The sequence below is a fragment of the Galleria mellonella genome, unplaced genomic scaffold (genome assembly GCF_026898425.1).
Source record: "Galleria mellonella isolate WM207_F2 unplaced genomic scaffold, CSIRO_AGI_GalMel_v1 utg200, whole genome shotgun sequence".
NCBI classification, from domain to species: Eukaryota; Metazoa; Arthropoda; class Insecta; order Lepidoptera; family Pyralidae; genus Galleria; species Galleria mellonella.
The window spans coordinates 61864-77189 of record NW_026442034.1 but is presented as its reverse complement, the minus strand read 5'-3'; the positions used below and the strand labels follow the sequence as shown (position 1 = coordinate 77189).

The 15326-nt window shown below is 36.7% G+C and overlaps 1 protein-coding gene across 4 annotated transcripts in view; it reads left to right on the top strand.

Moving 5' to 3' along the window:
- Positions 1-15326, top strand: part of LOC113522166 (cell adhesion molecule Dscam2-like) — a 66237-nt gene that overhangs the window by 14140 nt on the left and 36771 nt on the right. For all 4 annotated transcript variants that reach the window (XR_008252761.1, XM_052894251.1, XM_052894250.1 and 1 more), the window contains exons 2-6: positions 3679-3768; positions 5983-6172; positions 10970-11106; positions 12015-12173; positions 14340-14480. Coding sequence is in view for 3 of the 4 variants with exons in the window: in XM_052894251.1 (XP_052750211.1) it covers positions 3690-3768; positions 5983-6172; positions 10970-11106; positions 12015-12173; positions 14340-14480 (706 nt within the window). In the remaining variant the exon portion in view is untranslated. The remainder of the gene's footprint in view (positions 1-3678; positions 3769-5982; positions 6173-10969; positions 11107-12014; positions 12174-14339; positions 14481-15326) is intronic.

Genomic DNA, 15326 nt, shown 5'->3' with positions numbered 1-15326 from the left:
TATATTGGCTTTAATAAGTTTTAATTATTCATTTTCCTATAAATTATTACTTTAAATTATTTATTCTGTTTTTATGAAAATATCAGATCAAATCTCCAAGCTATAAATACTGCGTACAAGCATCATGGAAGCATTTGTACGTAGATGTATATGAACGTAGACACATGTGTGAAAATAACCTTTTTACAAAGCGATTAAAACTGTTTCTAACTCGCCGTAACAGACTTTTACAACTTTGTAGCAAAAGTGCTACGAAACTACAATCTCGTAGCAGAGCTACGAGTTCGCGTAGAAGATAGTTCCCGTATTAACTGTATCGTAGAGCAGCACAATGAGTGGACTACGAATTTCTATAGATTTTCTACTTTCAATAGAAAATCCTTAGAATACACTATTCATTACTTAAGGTTTTTGTACAACTTTCATTGTATTTACAAGATTGTACTTAACTTGCAAAGTTTGTATATTAGTTTATTTAGATAACATATTAAAACTTCTTGATATTCGATTGGTCTGAAACTGTGCATGTACATTTAGTATTGGTAATAATATAATATGTAATACTTAATATTGTAATATTTTGAAATTGGCCGCCAAATTATGCATTTTTTCATCGCCCTAAATATGGGTCTCAAATGAAAGGTCATGAAAAGTAGAAAACGATAAAAATCTTAATATCATACTAAATTCAGCATATCCACCACTGCAAGAAGACGGATTACATTATAAAAAGCTTGTTTTTAAATATGTTTTTAGACATGTTTCAATTTATTCGAAGTAAGTTACAAAGAAAAGATGTTCTAAAATCAATCAATCAGTTATAGCCTATAGTGTTCCACTGCTGGGAAAAAACCCCTAAACTGCTTTACCAGTTTTAATCAGTAAAACTGGTACAGTTTAGTACTGTACCAGTTTAGTGGAACCGGTCGAGGATCTCTTTCCATCACATATGAAGTCTTACGCGACTTTTTTTGTTTTTTAAGAGCCAAAATTTGCATATTTTAGCCACCTGTCACTTAGCACACGACTCACAATGTTCTTAATCCATCTATATTATATTAAATTAATTTTATAATCGCCGTGTGCCATCCCTTCCTTTCCTGTAGGTGTCGTAATAGTCGACTAAGGGAGGGCGAGGCATGGGCAGCAGCGTCTAACTTAAAATATGTCTAAAAGCCTAACTACGGTTGCCAATCCACCTGCCAAGCGTGGCAACTACTGGCTAAACCTGGAGGGTTTATCCAGTAGAGGAAGACTTATATTCAACAGTCCCTAACTTATGTGCAAAAATCCTCTTATGGGGAAAGCTTATGTCCAACAGTGAACGGTAAACGCCCTGAAATAATAATAATAACAAATTTTATAAGCGAAACCGCTTCTCTATACTGAATAAAAGCACACGTTGTTACGTGTCTAATCTAATGTGTCTACGAAACATTCATCGTTCATCGACCTATGTCCAGTCAATATAAATGTATCACGAATGAAGCTATTGTTTTTACCAAAATGTACTTGTATTTATTACAATAAGAATATAATATTACAACACGTGGTGGCTGTATCTAATGGATGTGTCCTACACATGTGTTTGGTCGCGACACGAGCCGCCACGTCAGTACCAGGGGGTCTACCATGAAATGAATTCCAAATTTTCGGACTCCATTTCATGTTTTTGTTCATACCGAAATCGGCACAGTAAATGAAGCTTAAGATTTTTTTCGTCATAAATCATACCATATAAATCCAAAGGAACGATATTTAAACATTTTTGATATTTTTAAATGGTATGTTATGGTATTATGTAATTTTGACATTAAATTTTTGTTTCGATCGGCCCCACAATTTCGGAAAACATTTCATGGTAGACCCTCTGTTCCCGAGTCCGCTCGGCGTCTGAGCACGCGCGGGGCACGTCACCACACGTCACTCACATTCTCTCAGCTATTAAGGAAATTTGAGACGAGTGATTGCCAATAATTATTGACAAAAAATCCCTCCTCATTATCTGTACCCTTAGATTATATAGATAGAGGGTCTCCATAGAAATACAATTCATACAATTTTGCGTGATAAACAGTTATGAGTGATTTCTTTATAACTTCTATATTTATTTTGTCTTATAATTTCTGCATCTTTTTAATGTATAAGCACTCATTTTATTTATTAAATAATACGTCAAGATATGCGTAAGTATGTATATAGAACACTCTTAAATTTTTTTATTTCAAAATGTTGACTCAATTCTGTGGCTCGATGCTCTATCTATATTATCTAAGTCTGTACTATGCCATTATCATTTCAGTCATCATCCGTCCACTGCTGGACATAAGCCTCCCCCATAGACTGCCATAAGTAACGGACACCTGAGCCACCTGCATCCACTGACTCCTTGCAACGCATTTCAGGCCGTCACTCCATCTAGTGGAGGGTCGTCCTACACTGCGTATACGCATAATATTAATAATAACACCCCGAAAGATTCGTTTAACGTAACAATGCTCGACTTTACTAATCCGACTATTGATTATTCGACTGAGCAATTCATTCGGATTATCCGATTGAATTGTAAATCATTCGACTATTTTTCGTGGGTCGCGACATAAAAATTATTGAGAAACAATGGTCTAGATAGATACGCCGCAGCATTAAATGAGTAGATATAGTAGCCCCCGTGCAAAGCTGCGGCAGATCGCTAGCTATAAATATTACAAAAAATTTGCTATTTTTTTAATATTTTAATTTTATCAAAATGAGTAAAACGGAAAATGAGATATTATTATTTCACATCAAAGTAGCAATACGTAATTATTTTGTAATTAAAAAAGCAACAATTCAAATCTTTCCTCCTTGCCGCGACTTAATTGGAAACTTCACTTGAAATAAATTTTCAGAAGAAAAGAAGCAAAAGGAAAGATTTTAAATAAAATGGTAAAAATAAAAGTATACCAAAATAACATTATAATATGCTTGTTATAAATACTCTCAATGGATTTATTTTAAAAGAAGTCGAATTGTAAGCCACATTTTAACAAGAATGTTCACGATAGTTTCCAGGGAGGAAAACGTGGAGGTCGACCTAATAGGGCATATTGCTAGCAATGGGGCTGTCAAACTCTATTGCTAACAATCCCTTTCACCCCGACCATACCAGACTTCTATTACGCAATATGGGCCGAGCAAAATTAAGTACCAGGGTTGACAATATATATTGCAGATAAGTAGATACTTTAAAGATGAAAGTCAAACGCGACCTGGATTTACGAGTGAGTACACATATCGACAAATTAGCTATTATTCTCGGAGAGATTACAATAAAAGCAAACGAAACGAAGTAAACGAACGGAAAGGTACGTGTAATAAAGGAAACATTATCAATAGCTATTTTACCAACCTACGTCTGCTTTATTCTCGTAAATCAGGAATAAATTTCCTATTTATTAACCTGTGGTCTACCAACACAATTTGCTAATAAAAAAAATCCTAATTCGGCAATAAAAGAACTTTCTTGTTTATAATTATTAGAATTACTGATAAACAATTTTGCAAGACGTTAAATAACATTTTTACAAGATAACTGTTACTATGAGCTGTCAGCAAGCAAATAGATGGACTAGTTGCAACTATCGAAAACGATTCAGTGACGTCACGTGTATCATTCTTCCATTTATTTGTACACAGCGCGGTGAAAAATGAAGGCGCGGGTACGGGCGGCGCCGCGGGGCACACTGCTGCCGCTGCTGCTCACCTGCCTACTTGCCGCCCAGCCACGTAAGTACACAATCACAATGCGCTCTCCAGAACCTCCCGACCCACCTTTGTACCCATTCTCTGACAAATCTTTTCATCAATTTTTCATCAAATGCCAACTTACTTTACCCGCTTCCTAATTTCCGAAATTGCTTTCATACGACAAAGAATTGGGGACCGCACCTTCGGCCATTGTAAACGTCCTGCAAACAACTTAATGTAATTACGTTACACAGGCCCATCGACAGTCGCGCAACCTTGTAATATTCTCGACGTTGAGTTCGCGAATCGCAATAATTGAAATTTCGTGTAGCAATTGACAACAAAGCGAAAGTGGAAGCGGGAGCGCCGGGCCGTCGACGGCGTTTAATTACGAAACAACTCGACGACTCGGCGACTCGATAACTCTGTTTCTTTTAATGTCGCTCCCGGTACAGTTAATTATAAAAGCGGAGCTGAAACTAATTCCGACGAACGAACACCGACAAACTTAACTGAATTACACGTTTGAGGACAATTGTCGTGAATACTCGCGGCGTAACTTCGGGGCCGGACTCGACGGCGCGCACCTCGGGCGACGTGGCGTTTCACACCATGTGCAATTCGTACCGCGACGTGATATGTACAAAGCAGAGATATTTTTTTCAGTGGAGCCTTACATACCGCATAATAATTTATAATCTAATAAATTCTGAATACCGTAACACAGGGTATCCTAGAAGGAATTCTGTCCACTTCCAATGGCAGTCTATATTAGATTTTGTAAAATATATAAATGAAGTGCCATTGTGATAGAAAAAAAATCTACGTCACCCACTGATTTATTTATTTTGCATTAAGACTATTTTTCTACTAGTCAGGAGAAAAGTATTTTGGAACTCATTACATTTACAAATGGTTAACAATAGTCCAAATCACTCATTATAAATCTATTTTGTCGATTAACGATATTGAGTGAAAGTAAAAATCACCCGTACCATTGACAAATATGTATTTTTTTATATGTTTATAAGTAGCTATTATTGTATTGTGGTGAACAAGTAAATGATTCGTCTATCGTTTGAGCGACACATCGTGGTCCGAACTGCACGTGGTGTGAAACGACCACAGGTCGCACCGCAGTACGCCGCCCCTGGTTTCCGACACTTTTCTGGGTCAAATGGTTTAAAGTCAACTTGCGTCATTAATGTTTTAAGTGGCTTAAACCTACTCTTTGTTTAAAAAAAGAATCCGTATAGTCAACTTAGCTATGTGCACCGCGGGAGGACTGTGTGTAGCCAAGGAGAGAATTAATAAAACCGAAAAAGTTGAGGCATTCCCTCTACCCGCCATTGTTTCATAAACAAAAGAACGAAAATAAAATTTTTAAAGGACCTCGTAGGAATATCATTTTGAGACGACTTTATCGGTGAGATAAAAGGGAACGCTTCAACATTATCTCTCATTAGACACGAATCAGAAACGAAATGCTGTGGATAATTTACATTTTGTTAACTCATGTGTAAAAGTATAATAATGTTTTATTGAAACGAACATTTTTATATTCATTAAATATGTATTTTTTTTTTATACAACTTAGAATGGCAAACAAGCTGACGGCCCACCTGATGGAAAGTGGTAACCGTCGCCTATAGACATGAGCAGTACCATGGACAATACAGAGTATACTGTTTCGCCCATGATACCCATGCGTTGCCATTCCTAAGGACTCAGATGTTATTCCTCTGTACCCAGTAAATTCACGCCATATCCCACCCTTCAAACCAAATGTATATTAAATTTAGAAATTATGCCGTGATAAACAAATAGTTCTTATCAAATAACTATAACTAAATATAGAATTCCGCAAAATAACGTCTAGTTTAGTAAAGTATTAATAAATCTAGATTTTCATTGTAGTAATTTTAGTCCACGAGCAAAATACGAAGAAAAACCAATGGAATAGAACACTTCTAGATAGCATATCAGGATAAAACACACACCAGTTCCTAAGTTAGACCTTCAGAAATACAACTATGAAAACCGCATCAAAAACGATGCAGTAGTTTTTGCGTAATGCTGCACGAACAGACTGACTGACAGACAAAATTCCTGATAAATATTGTTTTCGTTTCCATTGCTCTTATTAAGATCCACTTATATTATTTTTTTCAATTACCCCCCATGTACAGGTATCATCTAGTTACATTTACGAGTATACTGTATTAGTAAGACACGTGTTGTTATCGTGCGTAGGGGCGCGGTGCGAGGGCGGCGCCGAGCTGACGCCGCTGGGCCCGTGGTTCGTGGCGGAGCCGCCGTCGCTGGTGCCGTACTCGGTGAGGAGCGGCGTGCGCGTGCGGTGCGCGGCGCGCGGCACGCCGCCGCCCGCCGTGCTCTGGCTCGCCGACGACGGCACGCCGCTCGATGACAGGCCCGGCCTCAGGTGAACTATTGTATAATACATATTCATATTTTAAGTGTAATTAAATCGAGAGAGCTCAGAGGTGTGCCCGCTAAGCGCAAGCTGTAAGCGCTCACAGCACCATCACAAATAAAAACGACGGCGTTCAGAACTCTTCGAATATGAACGGCTGGGCTCTATAGCTTCAATCTTCCTCAATCTTCCTCTTCGTCTGCCGCACCGCTTACAATAAAATATAATGTGTGCTTACGAAACTGTTACAATATATTTTCTATTCATTATTATAGATGGCAGTTACCACTTTCAGGTGGGTTATTGCCATTCTAAAAAAAATATAAATTTTATGTATTCAAATAAAAATTGTCTATATTTGTCGTCTATATAGACAATTGTCTACATAGTGTACATATATAGACAAATCTAATTGTTCAAGGGTCGGTATTAGGCAAAGGTTTTTGGATTAGATCACCAACGCGATGAACTGACCTCATCAAAATGGCCACACAACAGTCTATTGTGGAATGCTCTCGCTCGGCTGTGAGCAGATGTAGATGGAGACGCATTGCGAGGACCTCAATCACGAAGAAGGACCACATTGACGATCCACTGTAATCATAAAAACCACAACCACTCTGTCAAGAGTATACGACTGAAGAAAGATATAGACAATATGTCTATATGATTGTATATATGCACACCGGCAATTTTACGAACGTACTGTGTTTGTCACATCTGACAATTGTTTCGACTTCATCCGAAAGTATTCTTCAGGGGGCGTACGACGGCTTGCGTCACAGCGTCACGCCTTTCTTGCACATGCATATAGACATTTTCATGGTACTGCTCATGTCTATAGGCGACGGTTACCACTTTTCATCAGGTGGACTGTCAGCTTGTTTTTCATTCTAAGTTTTATATAAAAAATCGTCAAACGTGGACATATTTTTTAAATAGTTTTTAAATGTTGAGCACATTTAGTAATAATAAATAATAGTATCTAATAAATTTAGTAATAATTCATTAGAGACTTACATAATTATTAACACGTTTCATTACCGTGAGCGTTGCCTTCTTTCTATCCCACTCTATCCATTGTTTGTCTAGAAGAAATTGCTTCAGCGGTAAAATTACCTGTTGTACTTTATTAGCTTACTATTTTTTTTTGTATTATTCTTTAACTTATATAATAGAGTGAAAACAACTAACTGTCAATCCAACCTATTGTATATTCAGATCATTTCTATTTTTCCGTCGTGTAATAAATATTTAGTCGTGAATAAAAAGTGTGAATGCATGTATTTAATAACGAAATATAGACATCCACTTTGATGTGATCATTGAAAATAACTCAATAAGAATATTTTCTTCCATCCCACTGCACAAGGGGCGCCTCGCAGAAATCCGAGACGACTATTTCAATGAGCAATAAAAAGTAGAAGAAAAATGGTCTTGTCAATAGCGCTCCGTCATGTTGACAACCTGACGCGGTGGAGCTGCCACGCCACTTCCGACAGCCAGGGCAGGGGCGCGCACGCTCGAGCACGCGCACGCGCACTCAGCTCTCGTACAGGTCCAAGGGCATGTTACACTATCGTATACGTAGGACCATATGAACATCACGACTGTACGAGCCGAATGCACAATTACTTCATATACTGATTTATTCGTCAGGTTTACAATTCAGTTCACGTCACACTGACTACCGCGTCGAACGCGTAACTCATGTAACTCATTTAACATTATTCAATAAGCATTATAGATTATTTTTTTATACATTTTAATGTTAAAGAATGTTAAAGAAACTAACCACCCATTTAATGCAAAATTACTATCGGCTTTAAACATTAGCTGTACCATAAATGTCATAAACTACTTCTAAAAAAATTTAATGACAATCATACATTACCGTTCCTAGGGATTAACCCTCTATTCATAAAAACGTCAAACCTGTAAAAAATTGTAAAATAGAAGAACAAAAATAGAAGTAAACCTGTTTTAGTTACTCAACTGTTCTGTCTTTTTACTTTGTGCTAAATTCTCAGTTTGAATTAAAAGTGATAAAACAATGTTATAGTTAAAAGAGATTGGTAAGAGGTTTCAGTTTGTATGAATAAGAGGGTAAAGATATCTCTGTTTCGAAAAAAGAATATGTCCAAAATCCTAAGTACAATAATTTACTCTGGTTTGAAAATAAAAAATTCTTAGATGATTTTTAAAAACTTTATTAAAATAAGTGAATTAATGTAGTAAACTTCTGCTGATGCAGTACTTTTTTAATATGCTAATATTTAAAAAACCTGTATATTGATTTAAATATGATACTATATATTTGGTAGTGCAAAAAATCCCTGAATCTCTTTCCTAAAACAGATATAGGAAAGCAATATAATATTGATTGTAATGGGAAAAAATAACCATTAAGATTCCCCGTCCTACGGCGTTCCCCGCCAGCGACTCGTACCTGCGTATATAAATGACAGCTCGGAAACAAATGGCACCTATCCATCCACGACGGTCCCGCTAGGGATCTGCCGCGATATAACTATAGAGAGATAAAAATTGCAGACGTCCGCCACGTTCTTCAGAACAAACAGTGCTGATGAACGCCATTTTTAACGTTGTCAGGGAAAAATTAATAATTAAGGTAAATGAGAGCGATCATCATTTGTCCACACTAATTGTTCCCGGCGACGGCTCGCCGGTTATTAAAACTGGCGAAAGTTTGCTGAGAAACTGTCTTACTCGTTTGTAACAGGGTGCGTACATCGTTACCCTAATGTGTTGAGTCATGATGAATCACATCTTAACTCGCCCGGCACGCCCAGCTAATGTTTTAAGTTCCTCACCTGTAAGATGTGTAATATAACATTGCCTAAGTTTATTGTAAAGAGTAAGTAATTTGCACATGGTAATATCAATGTAATATTATAATTAGGAAACAGTAAATAGATAGAATTAAATATTATATTACATATTTAATAATCAGTCAATAGTCAGGCAGGTGGCCGGTCGTAAAACTAAAAACCAAATCTTTTTGTAATATGGATAAAATCATATCACGCCGACCCCAAATGATTGGGATAAGGGTAGGAAGATGATGATTACATATTTAATAATTTTAAATTTAAAAATACATATTTAGATTTGTTTATAATGACTTCGTATTTCACGTCATCGATCAGTACGCGAGTATTTTACACTGCATTTAATCTAAATTGATCACGTATTCTTCTATATACGGTAGAATCTCGATTATCTAAATCAAATCTGTCCCATTGGTGTTTCTGCCGTGAAGCAGTTATATTTGCATAGCTGTGTTGCGGTTTGAAAGATGGGATATGACAAAGAATTTACAGGGTACAGAGGAATAAGACCTTAGTCCTCAGGAATTGCAGCGCATGGGGGGTATCATGGGCGTAGCATAGTATACTCTGTTATATCCATGGTACTGCTCATGTCTATAGGCGACGGTTACCACTTTCCATCAGGTAGCCGTCAGCTTGTTTGCCATTCTAAGTTATATAAAAAAAAAAATAAAAAAAATATATATTCTTACTAAAACCATCTAAAATGTCAATGTGGTATTTTTTAATTTAAGCTTTTATATTTATTTATATTTAAAAACGTATCATATTTTTTCTCTCGACCAGTTGTCAGCGATACAAAGACTTCGTTGTGGGTGTTTCGGTAGACATATATTCAAAATATTATTGTACTGAATAAATATACAATATCAGTCATCACAAAACAAAAGTGTCAAAAAAGCTGAATTCCTATTGATTGCAGAAAGAATTGTCCAACTGAAACATATTGGCATAATGTATCTACAAAAAGTACAAACAAACTTGAAATTTTCTCTTTTTAGAAACTGTGAAAATATTCTTTGATACAATCGTCCCTGTAATACTCGCCATATTAGCACAGGAGGCTAAATGATTTTTCTTGTTTCACTTGTAAAACACAGGGAGTGTTTGTGTTTGTAAAAGGATCCTAGTGATTTCGATTTAACCCTATATAAATGGATAACAAAAATTTAATTATAATATCTTACTCTATAAACTTACCATATTTGTCGATTCCAATAAAAAAAGGACTTTAAATTTAAGATTGTGTTCCATAAAGAACCGACTACACTCATAGCATTACCCGTTGTTTTCATTTAAAATCTATTCTTCGCTAAAACTATTCTAAAAGCATATAAAAATAAATTTTTCAACTCAGTTATTGTCGTGTGTGCCCCGGCATAGAATGGGCCACCCCTTCCTTTCTCGCAGATGTCGTAAGAGGCGTCTTAGGAAGGGCGAGCTATGGACAGCAGCGTTCCTCTTAAAACATCCCTAAAAGCCTCACTGCGGTTGCCAACCCAATTACTGGCAAAACTCACCTTATGGGAAAGGCTTATGTTTAGCAGTGGACAGTTAACGGCTGAAATAATAATAATAAAACATAAAAATAAACACAATGAATAATAATAATAATTTATTTGCCAGAAACAAAGACAATATGATGTTACAGTTTGTTTTTTTAATGTTCAGAATGTTTCGCCATATTTAATAGCTTGCAAATGTTTATAAGTAGTATCCATCAAACGTAATGAATCCGTTACATTATAATTTTAATATAATTAATACTGATTAATGTTTTAATATTATATTATTTCAAATTAATATTTATACAAATACTTGTGTCAATATACTTAAATCTAGAATAAGTTCAAAATTAAAATCTCAAAATATAATAAATGGTATACAGTATAGCTGAAATTGAGAAACTTCGACTTTTTGAAATGTATTAAAAATCTAAGTGTCTCTTAAACAGAAGAATATACAACAACGGCACGCTGGAAGTATTGCCGGCGGCGGCGGGCAGCTACACGCCCGCGCCGTCCACGCTGCGCTGCCGCGCCGCCAACGCGCACGGCGTCGCGCTCTCCAGGGACGTCACCTTGCAGCCAGGTGCGTGCACGGACACACGGACCCGCTCGATTTATTACTAGCCACCGTTGTAAATAATCAAAATCTCGTTTACTTGTACACTTGAATGTTAAAAAGTACTACTCGTGAACACTTAATAAAACAATCAACTATCCGAATAATTTCTTAGTCGGAACAGTAACAACTGACCGCCTATACTGGTTATACTCGAATTTAAATATTTCAAAATGTACAATAAAGATTTTACAATACAATACAATTTTTCATAATTAATAAATATCTGTAGAGTTTCGTTAAGTATGTCTTATGCAAATGCTATAAATATCAATATTAAATGAAAGAAATAATTATGCATGTATACACAGCTGTTGTCCTAGATAGGATATAGTCTGATAGAATGATAATGAAATAGTTGGTTAATATAAAAACAGCTATTCTATGCTATTTACATTAGTGTTATGTTCAAGAAGCGTTAAGGTTTTTATCCACGGGATGTCGTAAAAGGCGATTAAGGGAAACAAACATAACAGTCCAGTGCGAGGGCAGTAAAACTGAAGACAAAACACTATAACAAGTCATCTGCGGCCGATGTGGCAATAATAGAACAATATTCTTCCCTTACAGTTTATTGAGATGACGTAGTTGGTAGTTTTTGTATAAGAAAGAGAGCAATGAGTAGAAGGAAATGAGTGTCAAAGTCACTTATGGCAACGCATGGGGGTATTATGGGCGAAATAGACTCTATGGTATTGCTCATGTCTATAGGTGACTGTTACCACGTTCCATTAGGTGGGCCGTCAGCTTGTTTGCCTTTTTAACTTGCATAAAAAAATTATTCTTACATAGCCAATTTCACAAATGATAAATGTTAAGAATAAAATTGTCTTGTAAATATATCATAATGCTGATAACGTACTACGGAACCGTAGTGTCCGACGTGAATTGGGAGGCCATGCTGGTGGCGGCGGCGGCCGCGGAGGGCGGCGTGGCGGCGCTCACGTGCCGCGCCGCAGACGGCGCGCCGCACGTCCGGCCCGCCGTGTGGTACCGCGACGACAAAGTGCTCAACGTCGATGCACCAACTACAGGTCTCCGATAATATCAACAACGCAACACAATCTCGCAGTATCTTATAAAACTATTCTATTTTCCTTTATTTATTTACAAGTGCAATATACTTTGCCAAACATTACTTTCACCAATTGGCATGACAGTGCTAAATACACAAATTATTTCACATGATAGAAATAGAACAAAAATTTATTATTTAACAAAAACACAAAGTTACAATCGCAAGATACAACGCGCCCCACTTTTTTTTTTGATGGATGAAAATGGTATGGTAACCCCGCCAGCGCTAACGGGATACGCTGGCGGAGCACCAGTGAAGGGTGATAGATGAGAATGAAAACAGGCCAGTTAGCCCATCATGATGAATTTATCAGGAATTAACTACGATAGTTTCCAGGGAGTACCTCGACGAGGTTGACCTGGTTGGATATATTGCTAGCAATGGGATTGTCAGTCTCTATTACTAACAATCCCTTTCCCCCCACACGCCTCACATTAGGCCAACCTGTATCATGGGCACCCGATATACAATTCACAATCTGATATAATAAAAAGTACATAGTGGGCAGGTATTAACATAAAAGAAAAGCAATATAAAATTGACATAATAATCATTTGCTGAGCAGGCAATCACGAAAAACTGCAACGTTAGTGAAATCAATAAATATAAATATACAAGCAATCATAAGACGTTACTAATATATGCCCTTAAGAGAAGCGAAGTTGGGTAAATGGATATGGGTATTGTTCGTGAGTGAAGGATGGATGTGTGAATGTGTGCTGTGCAGACTGTGTGTATGATGTGTACTGTATGTTATTATTTTCCAGACCATAGTTTTTCAGTTGTCTCGTAACGTAATAATAAAAGATATTTTTTTAAATTGCGTTTTATAATATGTGAACCGTGACCTATAAGTTTGTTATATATACTTTGTTAATTTTATAGTATATTGATAGAAATGCAAATGCACCAAAACGTCAGGCAAAGAAGATCTGATGGTAGGAATGTCTAATTGGAGCCTCCTAACATGTTACAAGGAGGAGTGGTTAAGAGTTCTGTGATATAAAAACAATATACAATAAATTTTATAATAATTAATTAACACCATACACTTATCACAGGAAGTAGTGTGAAATAGCCCAATTCTTATACGCATCTCTTACATGAACAACTTTTATAAATATCCAAAAGAGAGTACTGTGTACTGGTTGTGGTTGTACGAGATATATCTAATGTACCAAATAGTCTCGGTCTACTCTATACCTCCGCTCTAATTCACTTTCGTCACATAGTATGTCTGTTTAGGCATCCCTTCATGTAAGATTTCTTTATATATAACCAAAGGTATAACTTTCTTTAATGAATTCTTATTTTTACATATTTTAACTGACACGTTCTCGCACATCTGTAATATCAAAAACTGTATCTGTGTAGCAAATGTCTAACAAAATGCAATTTTTTTTCGAATCTAGGGACCAACAGTATTTCTAGTGGTGTGAGCCCTGAGTGCGACGCGAGTGGGATACAACGCACTCGGGATTGCACATTTACACAATAGTTTTAACTAGCGCTACAAAAAACTTCTATAGACAAGAAACTTCTGTAAGTCTTAATTAAAAGCGCGTCCCCAGCCGTCAGGGGTGCGTTTTTACTTAAACCCATATTTATGTCGTGGACGAAGTAATATTAATTAAAGTAATATCTCATTTGCGCAGCGAGAGGGCGAGCGCGGGGCCGGGGCGGGGCGGTGAGCGGGGCGGGCGGCCGTATTTCACGCGGGACGCTGATGAATGGCCCGGATAAGAACTTGTTATGATCTCGCCTAAGACATACTAAATTAGCTGTTATATTTTTATTGATTGCAAAATACACGGGGTATTATTTGAAATATTTTTACTGTTCATTCGTTTTGATGTATGATAGCTCGTTCATGCGTTAACTGAAGGACAGTTCTAACGGGTCCCCGTTCTTTATTCCGTGCACTCACATTTACGACACAGTATTCTGTAGAAAAATTTACATTTTAAAACATCACAATTGTAGCGACGACTACTGATATAATAACAAAATAACGTAGTTTGTAAACCGAGCAATACGAATGTAGCAATCCTACATAAACCTTTATTGACTTATATCATACAATAATAGTTTAACAATACATACAATGACGTGACGGCGACAGAGTCCCGCTACGTGGTGGCGGGCAACACGCTGCTGGTGCGCGACGTGACCGCGGCGGACGCGGGCGCCTACAGCTGCCTCGCGCGGCACACGCTCACCGCCGTCACCAAGCGCTCGCGGACCGTGCACCTGGCCGTCGCACGTGAGTCGCCGTTTACGTACACTACAATTAACTATTGTGTAATTTACAAAGTCGAAGACAAGAGATGTTCCTATAATTCAAAATTCTACTTTGTTTTCTGACACAAACTGATTTAGAATGCATAATTTGCAAAATTATGCATTCTAAATCAAACGTGGTAGTTAAGCAGTGTTTTGAAAAAAGGTCATAGGTAATCCTTTTTAAAAGGCCTGCAGTACACTTATAATTCATTTGGTGTTGCGGGCATTGATCATGGGCGGCGATAGTCACTTATCATCAGGTGAACCCTGTGTTATAAAAAAAATAGTGTTATTTTGTAGAAATAAATTTACTTATGAAGAGTGCTAAGTAACTGTCAAATACGTGAAATTTTGTATATGTTTATTTTATTTTTGTTATTTTCACTAAAATATTCGTAATGTTACCTTATACAATTTAGTAAAACGTCTTACTTTACAAATATTTATTACATTCGATGATCCTTGTGTATATTTTTTTCTCTTTAAATACTGTACAATAACTAAGCCCATAATAAAATATCTCCTTTAGAGTAATTGAGAACTTAATGTTGCATTTAAACTTTCAGCTCTTATACTCGTAATAGGTAGCATTAGAGATACCATAAAACCGATGCGTGCATTCCTTGTGCAAATTACTTTCGTCGCCACGCCATTCGAGCCAATTTAATTAAGTTGGTAAAGTTCATCTCCTTTAATGACTCTATCGGAAGTTGAACGCACATTAGCCGAGTACCACAGGTACTTGTCAGAGATTATTGACAGATATCTTTGTATTCAACTTTACTATTACATAATTATATTAATAGTGGATAGAAACATGAAATTT